Below are 16,815 nucleotides of genomic sequence, written 5' to 3' on the forward strand. Positions count from 1 at the left end.
TGATTGGAATTGACAATATATCATGAAAGATAGCCCCTTCTATGGGAAAAAGCTTCCCTCAGAACATTTACAGCTCCGACAATATACCAGGATTCTAGGATTGATTCCTTCTAAAATCATGTCAATTCAAATGTCTACCTAGCTTCTGAATAATATTAATATTGCTCAAAACTGACGGTAAAACTATAGAACCGAGAAAACCAACCAAATGCAACTTGACAATCATTGACCAATAAAAACACTTCATACAAAATGAACACTCAGATCCATGACCAAAGCGCCCCAAGGTATATAAATTGTAAGTGTACCTTTGTGTAGTGGTGTAAATAAAGGGGTGGATCTAAGATCTGAATATGTATAAATATAAAAATATATTTGTCAGTAATGGATTATCAAAACTTAGTACTATTACGTATGCTGTTTGGCACTCGTGGTAATCCGCATTTGGAATACTTCATAGATTTAAATCCCACATTCCCAGGTAGATTCTCAAAAACTCCCTAGATTATACGTTGCATTCCTCTGTTCATTTTTTAAACATCATTTTAGTACACACACACACACACACACACACACACACACACACACACACATATATATATATATATATATTACTAAGCTTTGATGATCTTTTATCTGTTATAAATATACATTGCATGTACACGTGTTGAATTGCATAGTGTTGAGATTATGCGATTTGTTTCAATCATACTATAATATTTCATTCTGAATAAAATGAAACAAAAATGGCTCTGATAATGTTTTGAATCTTAAGAATGAATATAAAGCAACGACCCCTGTGTGTAAATCAGAGTGGTGTTTAACAAAGTCATGTTTTCTTTAACTGTTATGTTTTGGATTGTAATAATTGATTGTACACTGTTTAGTGGCCCTCTCTCTCGAGAATTTTTCTCTCATGTAGAGGCGTCACCATTATTAGCGAAGGGCTGCGAAATTTAGGCCTATGCTCGGCGCAGGGAGGGATCTTTATCGCGCCACACCTGCTGTGACACGGGACATCGGCTTTTGCGGTCTCCTCCGAAGGACCGCCCCATTTAGTCGCCTCTTACGACAACCAAGGAGTACCGAGGACCTATTCTAACCCGAATCCCCACAGGATAATTTTTTGGATGACTGATTACTACATATGGGGTGAAAAAGGCAAACAGGTGAGTTGACAGTGTTAGGAGGAAGATATCTACTACAGAGATTGCTATACAGATACAGACACCTGCTGATCATTGAATGTGACAGATGATTCGTCAGGTTCAATGTCATGTCTGAAGTAGAGTAGCTTCGGAAATGTATGCAGACGTCACGGACAGATAAATGTATCTCTCACAATGACACGATGCCGATATATCCGATCAGTAAACATAACAATTGTTGTGATTTCTGGAGATAGGAAACTTTATATCAAAATAGTACATATCTATTTTGTTTCATGACTTCTTTTCTGTACAGCAATAATATTTATCATTATGAAATATGTTATGCATGGTTTAGTGTATGTTCAGGAGGTCTACATGATTGTGTTAAATATGCATTCAGTATCAGAATATGACAGTTTGATTAGTTTTCCTATGAATTCTCTAGATAAATCAATGCGGTTTTAATTTGTATAACATGATAACGATAAAGAAGTGGAAGTCTGCATCATCCAGCCAATGGTATCAGATGAATCCGTCTACTCCAACACTTCACAACCACGGGAACCAGATATCGTAGAGGCCATTACAAGCATGGCATTAGACAAAGAGAAATCTATCATGATAATTCACAGGTTTGATTTCATTGTATTCAAGAATTTCTGAACTATCATGGTACTGTAATATGCCAACTAAAATTAAAATTCAGTGGAATTGTATAATCACTAAGTTCAAGTTTCCTTGACTTGGGCAACTTTTCAGTAGACAAGTACTTACTTAGTATCATTTAGATATAGTGAGCTCAGACGTCGTTTTTTTAAGTTGAGGGGTGGGGTGCAAATGGAGAAATAGTTGCCGTTATATTTGTAGGAAAGAATCGTAATTAGCAAGAAAACAGTTCTGACAAACCCCTAAAATCGTAAGGGGGGATCCTTCAGTACAGTTCAATTCGTCAGTTCAACTTGCATTTCCACTACCCTTCACCGCCACTTAATGAACAGCTAATAAATCAATCTTTTCATATACTAATAACAAACCTTACATGTCATAACAACACGATAAACGTACAAATACGTCACATATCAAGAAAACAGGAAGGGGCAGAAGTGTATGAGGGGAGGGTGGGGGGTATACATGATGTTGCCTGTACGTGTCTGGAAATACATGGACATATAGCGATTATTTATATCATATAAATGATCTTCAAAATCGAGCAGATATTTTTGTATCAGGAATGAGTCGCATTTAGTATAAAACTTATACGGTACCAATTTTGATGCACCAGATGCGCATTTCGACAAACCATGTCTCTTCAGTGATGCTCAACCGAAATGTTTGAAATACGAAATAACTATGAAGTTTTAGAGCTACATGTATTATAGGGAAAAACTGTGCCAAAAAGGTGGAGTCAAATTCGTCAAAGAATAAGAGCTATGCGCGAGGGAGATAATCCTCAAACCATCACTAATATCTTTGTACAAGAGTTGCCAAAGTGACGCATAATTTTCGTAACTTCTTTTTCTGAAGAGTTCCAAAAATATAATTCCAATATCCCGTATTGATAAGCCTTTTAAAGCATATCTTTGTTATTGGTTTGACGCTTCTACTTAATTAAAAAGTATATATATATTTACATGAGTAGAATTGGTAAGGTATAAGTTTTACATTACGACCCCTGGTTCGAGGCTTCTGATGGTGGACTGTTGGTCCCCGAGGGTCTCTACAGCTCAGTAGCTGAATGCTTCGTTACTAGCTTGAAAATACGGATGTATATCTAATTTCTGTGATAAAATTTAGAAATTCATTTCAAACTTATCTTCTTCACACATAGCTCTGATCCTTAGACGAATTTGACTTCAGTTTTTGGCACTCTAATAATCTTTTTAGTTCTTACAAGTTTCTTGTTATTTCGGATTTCCTGTATTTCGGCTTGAGCATCACTGAAGAGACATTATTTGTCGAAATGCACATCTGGTGCATCAAAATTGCTACCGTATAAGTTTTACATGAGCATCATATGCACGTGCATGCACCTGCACGTGAACAAAGTAAAGAAACAGCATGTTGTATATTTGGTAAATTTTGTCTTCACTGTATTTCATGCAACATGATCTTTTCTCCAATCAGATATCTATGTCTTTTCAATAATTTAAAAGTCAATATCATAAAATTCAATTAAAAGCAGTTTACAAAAAGTTACAGAAGAGGAGTTTTTCATTTTATATTAATTCAGAGTAGAAACATGATTTCACTGCATTATATATACATTGTACTTGAACTACACAGTAAAGTATAGTAAATGAGATGTGCATCCACTTGAGAGTCGGTACTATAAAAACGACAGTGAAAATGATTGATGTACACTATACATCAGAGGCCACTACAGTTATGAGATTGATCACTTTTCGTTATCTTCACCTTTTACTATTGGGAATTTAACATTCTGTGTGAAATATTGATACAAATACAAAAAACGTGTGTCAAATCACGAATGCTATTTTGTGTATATAACACATGACCAAATATTTTTTTGCAGGGCAGTATTTGTCTATGAGATACGGTGGACAGGGAATGGTGTGAGGAGGAATAGAGTGAAAGTAAGAAGTGGGGGGGGGGACAGAAAGAGGAAAAAATAACATATTGAATTGTTCATACGTCGATGAACAAAACAATTAAATTTACCTTAGAGAAGTTTTACTTTGAACGTCACCAGCTTTAGGTGAAGAACTACAAATATTGACCAATTCATCCACGACTCTCAAAAACGCAGCAGTAGGAAATTCTGATCGCTTCAACGCTTCCCGTGACACCAAGCCTGAAATCTTAAGGACATGCATGTAATCCAAAGACGCTTTCTTTTCTGTTCTACTGTCGGGCGCTTGGCTAAGGAACAGTTGCTACACATCCATGTTAAGCGTCCTTCGTCTGATAATGCGCCGTTGTCCAGAATGGAATGCAGTCCCTAACTAACATCTGGCCTGAAGGTTATAAACGTTTGAGTTCGTTTTTATCCTCAAACCCGAATTCCGTGCTTTAAATCGTACTCGTACTGAAACGTGGTTATAAAACTGATGAAATTATTCTCATACTGAATCCCAGTGCATGTTAATGATTGTTTGAGTATGCTCGGAGCTTGCTCTGAGTTGTATTGAAAACAAACATGGTTGAGTTTGAGCATGATTACGGTAAACATTTTATAACTTCTAGTCCAGGACTAACGTGACCGGCTTTTGTAATCATTTCGTGGCATCATTATTTACATTCGCAGTTGATCAACATATTTCGACGTACTTTTGGCGCTTGGGGTCGTATCATTCGTTCCAATGCCTACCGCGACAAGGGACTCTGGCTGTACCCTCTCATCTAAAAGACCCACAACTCTCACTTCTGACTTAGCAATGGAACAGTGTCACGTTCTAGGATTGACGCAGGTAAAGCACGAGCAGGATTCAAATTCACCACCTTCTCGTCACAAAAGAGAAAACTGTAAACAATGGGGTGGTAGCTTACATATTTCTTAACGTCCTGCTCGAGAATTCTTCACTCATATGGAGAAGTCTAAACATTAGACTATAGGAATACTCAAAAGAATTTCCTTAATACTTGAGATCGTTCATAGCAACAATTGCTCTTCGGAAATTTATCAGTTATTTCAAAAGTTATCTTAATCATCACATACATCATATGTTTTTTAAAAACACACACGTGTTGTTTTGAGTAGGGTCGTCGTATATTAGACTGTATATATGTTTTAATATATCTCAGCTAAAATTATTGAGGAAATTATATCCGTCCTTGTACATCGGTATTTTACATGAGACCAGATATATTTTTATCTACTCTATTAATAAATACTTATGGGGAAAAGATACAAATTTAATGAGATATGATTTCATAGATGCTTTATATCATCGCAAGATGGCCAGAGAACTGTGGACATTATATTCAGGTATGGACACATATTCAAAGTTATATCTTATGTTTTAAATATCACAGTGACCTTACAAACACGTTGCCATTGTTGTTTGCATTTTGTTGTTGCACTTTTGTTGTTTTGTCGTTGTTGTTGATGTTGTTTTGAACGTTAACCCTCTGAGCTAGCCGGTTACATAATACGAATTCAAGGTACAAATATACATCACTGATATTTTTGTGGACATTTGAATTTCTGAAAATAAGTCAGCCATGATATATTTTACATGTAAGAGTACCGATTTTCCACTACAGTGAGAGTAAAATTGGTGCTTTCTTAGATTACTTTTCATTTTCAGTTGTTTTCATCATTTGTTCTGCTTTGATCATAAAATCAACCACGGCACAGTTTCCAAACTTCGACATCCAAGCTAACAACAGCCTGTTAACCGCTGGTGACACAGTGATCATCGACTGTTTGCTCTACAATGCCTCTGTGCTCGATATCATGAATGGCTACGATATTGTATGGTTTAAAGATGAAATGAAACTCACACAAGCATACACGAGGCTGATGAATGACGTCATCAATGACCATCGATACTCCGCCAGCATCGGAGTCAGAAATATAGGAGCTGTCTCTACCATTCAAATCACAGGTGAGGATATTACTTTTTATTGTAGAATCCAAAGCAGTACATGCAGTGATGATCAATACAGATATATTGTTCACGTGTTTGATGACGGAAGGAATGGTGCCAAGGAATACTATTTCTCTTCTGTATGTTTCATGCAAAATAATCGGTAAAGGTTACCTGCACGATTTATTTTCCTCTAAAGCCCATGTGCAATTTATAAAGTTTGTTAAGTATGAAACATATTTGGGATGCTGGACAAAATGCAAACATTACATATTTTTCATTGAAACGTTAGAATTCACAGGGAAACGTTAGGGAACTGGTGGTTTGTACATCTTATGTGTCGTGGAAACACTTACCAGACTTTGAATTGTATCGCAAGTGGAGGATTAGGGATACTTTCCCACAAAGATACACATTTCTTTTTACTCCTTTAAATCTATGATTCCATCGCATTTTGAGTAGACAGACGTTTTCACATTGACGCATGAAACACAGAAAGGATGTAAATTGAAATTTAAGTGGCTGTGTCTGTAATATATTTCTCTGTTACATTTATCGCCTCCTCCCCTTTCGATAACCTTCATGGCGAAGTTAAAAAGGTTTCAGATATGTGGTAATTGAAAATGATCTATATATCAATTTCTTAACTATATCAAAGTACTTAACTAAAATGTTTCAGATCTGAAAATAATATTACATGAATCTTTTATTGAAATATGTGTCTGTTGATTTATTTAACTGTACACGTAAGTATGGTATGTCAATTTCAGTGTTCTACCCTGTGTAAGTAATGACCACTTTCATACCCGTAACGTTGAATTAACTTACTCTATTAAATGCTGGGGGACATTAATTGACAAGATTGGAAATATACAGCGTTTTACTGTTATCTTTTGCAGTATAAACACTTGACATCACAAATGAAAAGGGTAGGTATGATTGAGCACGGGCGACCGTGGAAATATTGGATTGGAGTTGTAGTTTTTGAAGTCAGTTTGAATTCTCTTTGCATTTACATGTTTCGGAGGTATCAGGTGAATATCTTCTGAAATGCATTGGTGTCCATCAGATACTTGTAAATTTTAAGACATATATTTGAAAATTATAATTCTCAAAGAGAAATGATTGTATGCCACGCCACAAAAATGATTTAAAAAACATGTTAGGTCTTTGGAGATATCATTTAAAAGACCACGGCTTTAACTGGCAATATAGAGAAATACTGCGTTCATGACTGTCAAAACATTTGACGTCACAATGAAAAGGGCGGGTACGATTGAGCGAGGACGACCGTGAAACATTGGATTGAAAACGGTAGTATTTTATTTCAATCTAATGTCTTCACAGTCGTCCGCGCTGAATCCTACCTTTGTGATGCCTTGTATTTAGTCTGTAAAATATAACAGCTACAAAACGTTAGATCTTGCCAATTAATGTTCCGCGGTTTTATATACATGTACTTATATGAAGAAGGCGTCCAACGTTGCCGAATAAGTGCCTGCTCTTTATTTATTCTTCAAAGTGCAATAAAATCAATTCAAATAAATTAGAATTTCATCATTCACGATTCTACACCTGGTATTATGTTTTACACCGCCGCAAATACCCATGTCATTATACACGTAGAACGCTTTAATGATTATTCATATCAGTCACCACCTCGTATAGATATTCGATGAGTATTAATACAGAAAGACTTCCTGATTAAGATGTTTTTGCATCCCCTTATTCAAAATGGAGGAACGATTGACCTAAATATTTTTTTAAAGAAAAGTACATGCGATGATTTCTCGGAACAGCGTCACATGAATTCAAGACACTGTGACACACCATGTTTATCTAAAAATAGAAGGGGCGCTATATATTTTTTTAAAACTCAGAGTCCATTAAAAAACACCCAAAACAGATATAGAAATATCACCCAAATTCTTATTTAGACACATTTCATTCATACGCATTATTACAATAGGTTTTAGAAGAAAATCATTATTTTGGTGGTGTTTTTTGTAATGGGAAATTCAGATAATGATATACAAACAACTTTCCTGTACTTGATGAAGTAGATCAAGGTCCCCACAAACGGATGCTGTTGTGGTATAAATAATGCTTTGTATTGACGATTGTTACACAGAAGACGAGGAAATCATTTAGAATATACATTCCTTCTTTGGAATATCTGCAGTTCAGCGTATTTTAATTCGCAACAATTCAATCTTTGTTTTATTTTTCAATTCTTGCTTAAGATAGGCCCATCCTTTTGAAACAAATGTCAATCAAACAGTTTGTTTTTATTTAGATAGAGTAAATAACCCCTGAGTTGAAAAAAATACTCATATTTGTCATACCTTATCACGCTTATTTTCTTATAGTACTAAAGTTGGTCTTAGAACACATATACCCCATCATCAAACATCAGAACTTTCAAACGTGATCTCATTATTTATTAAGTTATGTGCTTATTCACATTATATTAGATTATGATATTATAAAACCAACATATATTCACTTGTTATGAACATATTTCAAACATTACAAAGGACGATATAAATATTTCGATGATTAAGCTATAGTCTTCCAAAAAGATCACATGATGTCATTGTTTGGACATTTTCCAAAAACCATCCCTGTAGCTTTTTCTTTTGACACCTCTAGTGTGTCCAGGGATCCGTGTTTGCCCAACTATCTATATTGTATTGCTTATAGGAGGCATGGGATTGATCACTGTTCGTTATCTTCACCTTTCACATACAATAGTTTTCTTGATATATAACTTTTGAACAACAGGTATCACTACAGAAGATGAAGGCGTTTTTACTTGTGAACTTACAAACAGAATGAACGTTAAACAGAGGAAGTCGATATATATAAGTGGTACAGTATCTAAAACAATCAATATCTTTGGGTAATTTTCTAACTAGCGAAAATAAATAATGATAAAGCGGTATGATATTTTTATTTAAAAAAGCATATCTATGAACGAATTGGGGGAAATAATCAAGCATCCACTTTCATCTTTGTAGTTGAAAATCAAGAAAATCAAACCATAACACCTGATGTCATCACCGTTATTTCTGATCCATCATTCAACCATAACAAAAGGTATGAATGCTAACATCGAACCAACTACCCACACTCCCATGCAACCTTTTAAAAACACATCACTGTAAGCAATTAGATAAAAATAGGTTTAGCACTGTTGTATGTACAAAAGGAACCAAAATTAAACCTCTGTTTCTATAAAGTTTACGTATCTATCAATCAGTAAAACTGTTTAAGAAACACTTGCATGCATGTCCCTGTGTAGCAATTTTGAAAAGGATCAACTTTAAATTTAGATAATTTGTAAAGGTAGTGAAATGTGGATTATCTATTAGTAAGAAGTGACAACCACAATGCTAAGTCTTATCTTCTCAGCAGATGTTTCCAAATATCAAATGATTTTAGTCATTATCTTGCACTATTATGACTTTAAAACCAATGGGTGTCATCTAATTTTTAGGATATATTAGTGTATCAACTTTGATTATTGTGAAGCAGAGGTTTCTTCACCTATCGGGCGGATATGTCTTCCTATGTCCAGTTTAGGTTGTCCTTGACATTGTGATCCCGTGACCTCAAAATCAAATTGATGTTTTCAACTTCTTAAAGCTGTATGGTCCGAATTACAATATTTTTTTCCATCTCGTAAAAACGCTATTAAATCATCGCACGTATGTAGTTATGAGACTGTACGACATATCATAAATTATTTCACCTGTTTTAACCCAAATAATTTGATTTTAAATCGATGTTTACAAATAACCGCGTCACTCTGCCATTTCAAGTGAGTCACGTGACCAGTTCAAACTTTCAGATCATTGCTGGTTTTATCTGTGTTAAGCTGTGTATTTTGTTATAACAGTGCCGCACCATAAGTTTAATAGAAATAAAAATATCAAATACCTCTTAGTAATTCGTTGTTTTACGCCCCTTCAGCCTTAAAACTAGTTGCGTATGAGTTAATACATCATGTTGGGATTCCCCTGACGCGCGTGGGTCTATTTATAGACGTCTATTATGGGATGATTTATATATGTAGCCACTATATTTACTTTCTAAATAATAATCTCACTGTTTTCTTTTACATGCAGATGTTTTCAAGCATGTAATTAAGGGAAAGTTAATAACTTTATAAAGTAATTAATGTGCTTTAAAGTAATTATGTACAAAAATAAGACATGAACATCGGGTCATACAGCTTTAAGTTAAAGTAGTATCAAGTATGGTACTGTCAAGAAAAGGACTCAATCCAAATATATATGTAATTTTGATTACGGATTACTCCATTTACCTGACCAAGATAGTGTAGGTGTAGAAGAGTAATGAAATTGAAACATATTCATTAATAATGTCTGATGTGTTTCATTCAAATTGCATATCAGGTAGTTCTTGATATACTGGATTTGGCTTCCTGATCAAGATGAAAACGCTCAAAGTGAACTGCACTTGATCCCACTTTTGGTATACCTAGGGGTCCGTAATTGACCTACCTATAATTTTGTACTATTTACCGGAGATATCACTGTTCGTTTTCTTCATTTATTGTTATTCTCAAGATATTATGAAAGCAGTAATATTATGTTCCTATGTCCAGTTTGACCCTTGACTGTTGGTCCCGTGAATTTAAAATCAATAGAGTAAGTGTACCATATTGTCTATATTCTTAATATATTGAGGAAGCAATATCTTACTATGAGAAGTTTGACCCTTGATCTTTGACTTTGTGATCTCAAGGTTTATGAAGTACAAGTACTTATGTAGATCCAGAGTACTCGCTTCCTGTATGTGGAAGAAATGGTTCTCAAACTATTGAGCAGACAACATCTTACCATGTCCAGTTTAACCCTTAATTTTTGTACGCTTGATCCCAAATCCAATAGGAGATATCATTTTATGAAAATCCGTGTACATGTATATTGTACCATGTTTCATGTCTGCAAAGCAAACTGTTTTCAAGATACTGATCGGATAATATCTTACCATGTCTACAGTACACCGTCGGTTGTGCATTAAATTATCAATTGATCACTTAGTCTATCAATTAATTACTGACTGTATGTGTATATATAATCTGAATTTAGATTGTTCGCAGAGCGGACGGATGTTGAAGAAGACAAAAACTCCACAAACACGACATCAATCAATATTTTTACCAAAAGGACGACCGATAGTGTCAAATTTCGTGCAGATGTACACTACATTAGTTATCCACCAGACAGCAACATTTCAACTACAGCAGACGGCAACAGTACTTCACCGCTGTTGCTTTCTATTGAAAACACTTTAGAAAACACGTCCATGTCAACAGGTAATTCTAGAAAACAAATTTGAATTAGGAATCTCCATAAAAAAGTTATTGGAGTTCTTTTAAAGTGAATTATAGAATCAAACATTTCTTAGTATTCCGAATATGTAATGTCACAAATATACAATGCGAATATTCTGATAAATCTAGAAAATTACTTCTAGTCAGTTCAGCTCTTAAGAACCAAATTAATCTCAATTAAATGTCTTTGACTGAAGGCAATTAGGTATAGTGGAATTAGTTCAGTGAATTATAAAGAGATGAAATGGGGTTGGGGGTTAGAGTTTATATATCATAGCATCTTATGATGTATCCCCATTTTGATTAGATAGGACCTTGTAGTCGCCTACACTAACACGAGAACTTCATATGCGTATTCTGGTTTCCTTTAACATCATTTACTCCTCAGTGCCAATATCCGACTCGACGGAAAGCTCTTATATAAAATGTAAAATAGATAAAGTGTCAACATTTTTAGAATCTTAGAAAAATAGAAAGATTTCTATATTCTGAACCGAATGTGAAATCGACACATATTCATGTGGTCGAGTTAGGTCTGTCCATTTCCCATCAAGGAGCAAGGACTTGCTTTATAATTCATTTTCATGAAAATAACAGTTATAGTGGACAAGAGGCAATATAGAGTCAATTAATGTATATACAGAGACAGGCACAGGATAAAAATGTTGATTACAACTTACAATGGAAATCAGTTTTCAAATTTCATATAGAAGGAAGTATTAAAATTTCAACTTAAAATAAGTTATTCTATACATACAATTCACTATAGATACTATATTTCGGTGCTGTAGCTTCATGAATCAATTTTTATGTCGTAGGAATACAGAAAAGAGAAGACGACAAAGGTGGTCTCACTGCAGGAATCATCGTGCTTGTGCTTATCCTTGTTCTGATGTCAATATACTATGCCAGAAGAAGAAACACCTTAAATTGTGAAAGGTGAGTTTATAACGACTGTAAGATGTATATGAAGTGATATTTTGATACCTAGCGTTAAAAAGGAAAATTACACAACTTGCCTTTTCATACTTTGCATTAACACAACTGGATTTCAGACCATAGTGGAGATTCCGTGACACTGTGATCATGAGTACCTTTATTAATTGATGGAGTCACTTGCGCACTTCATTCCCTTAAATATGACTGAATTATACAAGAATACGATTTCCCTTTTTTGAGTGAGAATATTTTCAAGTGTTACAAACAAACACGATTTTTCATGGTAATGACATCATGGATACGGGGGTTCGTATTTGCATGAAATAATAGTGGTCTTCTACTTCTCGGAGCATTAGCAAACATAAGCACATCATCAGAACACTGTTCTTGTCACATGTACATCAAGGTTTTGCTGTGTATCGATTATTCCTTTTACTTCCATCATTTTATCATCCATTTGGCCGCTTTTCACAGATTAATACATGCTTTTATCAGTGCACGCTCTTCCGTTCGGATGTCTGACTTTGCCAAGATCAATACCTTTGTCTTATTTTATTGATATTTACTTTATTCATTAAATAACAGATATATCTACATCAGAAAATTACAGCAGATGTTTTGTTATCTCTCAAATTTGATTTGAATCTGTTCAATGGAAAACATCCATTTACCTACTAAGGTTTTATCGTTATCCATGAACACGCACCCTCCTTTCATAACCCATGCAAGGGATAGAAATTAGAGAGTTGGGCAAATGTGGGTCATTGGATATACCAGAAGTGGGACCAGGTAGTAATATCCTGTCAACCGATCACACCAGCCGTGAGCTCTATATCTTCATCAGGTAAGCAGAGTAATACACAGGACTCATAGCAGGTGTGATCGGTTGACAGGGGGTGGTTACTAATCCAAGGCGCCTGATCCCACCTCTGTCGTGTCCATGGAACCATGTTTTTACAACTCTTTGATTTTCCTTCCTTGTGAGATTTATGAGACTGTTCGTTATCTTCGTCTTTCATGGATTCGGGTGTATTGTGATGCATATTCAAAGGTTCGTATGGAGTGATGTAGCTTTAGTAGGTTTATTTCTTTATAAGGAGTTCATATTGTCTCAATATGATCAGTAATTTCTTATATATATATATAGGTTTTCTAGCTCGTAAATATAATCATGTCCGTTAAAAAGTTTATTTTTCATTTACATCTATAAAAGGGGGAAGGTAAACAACATACAAAAACAGTCTGATGGTGAATGTAATTTTGAAATGAGTAATGTTCATGCAAAACATTGTCGTTTTTGTTACGATTCAGTCTTTCGAAAGGAAAAATAAGTCTACGATTTATATTGCACATCATATATATTTTCAAAAGAAAGATCCCGTGGGGATCAGGGTTAGAATAGGTCATCAGTACCTCTTGGTTGTCATAAGAGTCGACTAAATGGGGCGATCCTTCGGATGAGACCGCAGAAACCGAAGTATCGTGTCACAGCAGGTGTGGCACGATAAAGATTCCTCCTTGCTCAAAGGCCGTGAGCGCCGAGCATAGGCCTAAGTTTTGCTACCCTTCACTGGCAATGGTGGTGTCTCCATATGAGTGAAATATTCTCGAGAGGAAAGTTAAACAACATACAATCAATCAAAAGAAAATGTTTCTACTATTTCTTTTTATCATGACATACAGGTACATTCATTTAATTAACAATTGATTTGAATCGCGTTTGCAGTGTTGCAACATAATGCTATTAACATTTCCTTATCTGTAAGAGCATTATAGAATAAATGAAAAGTAGATATTTTAAAAAGTGCTAAAGGTCATGGGAAACGTATTTTTATAAACGAGTGTAATGATTCCTATCTAATTTTATTCAGTTTTATCTTCATTGAATCTCGATCAAGGTAGAAATCATAACTATTATTCTTATATAATTTACAATGCAACACAACATCATGCATAACTAAATCATGTTTTCGGTATAATATAGATCCATGTTGAATTTATCTATTTTTAATATCTAAATAAAGTAGTGCTATCCACATCATCTCTATTCATTGACATTACCTTTTCTATATGTATGTCACTAATTACAGACTGAATGTTTTGAAATGAACTTGTGATAAATGAAACTTAGAATGTTAACATTCTGAGGTTGTCAATCTACTTCATGGTTGAATTGCTTGATTTTGGAAAGTAAAACTACACTTACGACAGATTTGTATTTATTGGGTTAATGTTATTGTTTCTAGTTGCTGCCATGAAGCAAGATCTACAGGCAGAACTGATGACGTCACACCAAGAGAAACTATTCATCAATATGAAAGCGTTTTGCCGATAGTTTATCATGACGTTTACGTGGATCAGGCATCAGAGATTGAAACCAAACCCAGGAGGCGACCGGACGAAGATGCAATCGACAGAACCTTTCTAAATGAGTACGAGATCAACGAAAATTTACATAGGGAGAGTTCCGACGGTAGAATTGGTAGGGCCAACACGTTGGAAAAAGTAGAACCGTTGGCTATGTATCCTAACACCAGTGATCAAAATATGTTGAATATGCATCGTGAAGACACTTCCGATGATTATCTGGATCCGGTACCAGATTTTGAAATCAAACATTACGAAGATGTAAACGACAGGACCTTTCTAAATGAGCACAAGATCAAGAAACATATTCGTGGGAAGAGTTCCGACGGTGGAAATGATAGGACCGACACGCTGGGAAAAATAGAACTGCCGCATGTGTATCGTAACACCAGCGATCAAAATTTGTTCCCTGATTCTCATAATACCGGTGAAGACACTTCCGATGCAACGTATCGATTGAAAAAGAAAACCAGTCCCTACGAGTCATGCAACAGTATCAGTTTCCTGAAGGATTTTGCATGATACTTTTTTAGTTGTATGGTGAAAATTTGTGAATGACTTTTAGAATGAGAAATCAAAGAAACGTTTATGTCATTTGTGTTTTATGTTTACGAAATAAAAAAAATGTATTCATGTAACGTAATAGGATTATTCGTTTTCACTAAGTAAAAGTACCGCCTCCAGGATATCCAAGGTTTGATGTCAGTAACTACCACAGCCAGATGTCAATGATTCGATTCCTGGTACATTTTCATATTAGCAATATCGGTTAAATTCGCCAATTTATAACTACTGAAATGTGCAGGACTCTTGTGAATGCAACCATTACATCAAATCTTGATATGCGAACTATTTATTTTCTATTTAGTCACCTGATCCCACCTCTGGTGTGTTCAGAGATCCGTGTTTGCCCAACTGTCTATTTTGTATTGCTTATAGGTGTTGTAAGATTGATTACTGTTCGTTATCTTCACCTTCCATTTGGAATCAACAGGACCACATTGGGCCACTTATAGAAGGTACAGAACACCGGAGTCAGGCTTGTGTCAAGGAAAACGACACATAATTTTCCCCAGTCTAAGCGCAGCTGCATTTGCTTCCAGTGTAGTATATTCCACAATACAAAATAGTGGTGTTAATCTTTTGTGTGCAGACGTATTGATTTCCTGAATTTCTACAAGAACTCATTGAAGGGTATTACCCATCTCATTACTCCATCATTAAAATCAGTATGTACAGAACGGCATAACAAGTGGTATGAAACATGCCAGACAGAATTTGATACGTTGCATTATGATGAATACAACACACTGTATGTATTTGCAAATCAGATTCTTATATCGCGTATCGAGTCACATGAGAGACATATAACACCATTTGCATTTTCCTACAGAAAACTGGATAATTGACAATGAAAAATCCGAAGTCATCCCGTTTGTCAAAAGCAGATGTTTTTAATTTGCCTTAACACCTACTGTACATGTAGGTTCAATAGAATATCCATGTATGCAGCAGATGCGGAATAGTCCGTGATGCCTGATATCAAGTTCATTGGAACATATCCAATCAACACGTGAATGAAAATGAATATTGCTAATATAGTTAAAACTTTTTAAAAATATTTCAAAATTCAATTTTCACTTCACACATATACCACTGTTGCATACATATGGGAAATGGGTTACAATGGTATTTTCACACAACAAAAGCTATCTAAATGTGGATTTGAAAATCACAGCACGACATTTGTTTTTCTCATGTAGAATCTTTTGAATAAATTCTGCCTCATACAAATATAAAACGGGTCAGCTAAAAAGACACATACACCGTGCCCATGGTAATCCCAACAAAATTGTTAAAAGACCTAATCAACACACACTGCGTAGATGTTGTCAATGAGGAACTCTAGTATCGTTACCACAACCACAATTTTTTTTTTATATTTCCGTGTTTTATTTTATTGAACAAACAGCTGTCTATACTGTCAAAAAGCCTTGTTGATATGTTGAATTAAGCATTATATAAATAATTTACAATTACTAACACCATGGATTTGATTTATAAACATATTTCAGTTAAATACAAGACACATACATATACATGTAACAGCTTACCCACCAATTGATACAATGTGGGTTTGGACATGAATATTGATTTTTATTGGTCATTGAAGTAAACACTTTTCCCCAAGTCCCGTGAAGTTATACATAAATAAACCTAGTTCCCCATGTAAATTGTGGTCGCTTCTTGCACGACATTAAAGATATATAAGAATTGAATTCGTTAAGGGACACAAGATATGGATAATTTTAGATAAGCATACATAAAGAGTTTGACACTGTCCTAGCTATGACGAACACAATATCAAATTTTAACACAGTAACGAATCATGAAGCAATCCATCACCGATGCAATATAAAAATCGCTGCTGACGTTTTCTTCA

The 16,815-nt window shown here is 35.0% G+C and overlaps 2 protein-coding genes across 2 annotated transcripts in view; one reads left to right on the forward strand and one right to left on the reverse strand.

The window, feature by feature from the left end:
• Nucleotides 1-16,815, reverse strand: part of LOC125662394 (uncharacterized) — a 1,158,266-nt gene that overhangs the window by 775,565 nt on the left and 365,886 nt on the right. The window lies entirely within an intron of this gene.
• Nucleotides 4,928-15,015, forward strand: LOC125661745 (uncharacterized). Its single transcript, XM_056146179.1, has 7 exons — nucleotides 4,928-5,097; nucleotides 5,420-5,719; nucleotides 8,486-8,572; nucleotides 8,722-8,800; nucleotides 10,822-11,048; nucleotides 11,885-12,005; nucleotides 14,252-15,015. Exons 1-7 carry the CDS (start codon nucleotides 5,028-5,030, stop codon nucleotides 14,892-14,894), a joined length of 1,527 nt encoding a protein of 508 aa, XP_056002154.1. The 5' UTR covers nucleotides 4,928-5,027; the 3' UTR covers nucleotides 14,895-15,015.

The sequence above is a fragment of the Ostrea edulis genome, chromosome 8, assembly GCF_947568905.1.
Source record: "Ostrea edulis chromosome 8, xbOstEdul1.1, whole genome shotgun sequence".
Classification (NCBI taxonomy): domain Eukaryota; kingdom Metazoa; phylum Mollusca; class Bivalvia; order Ostreida; family Ostreidae; genus Ostrea; species Ostrea edulis.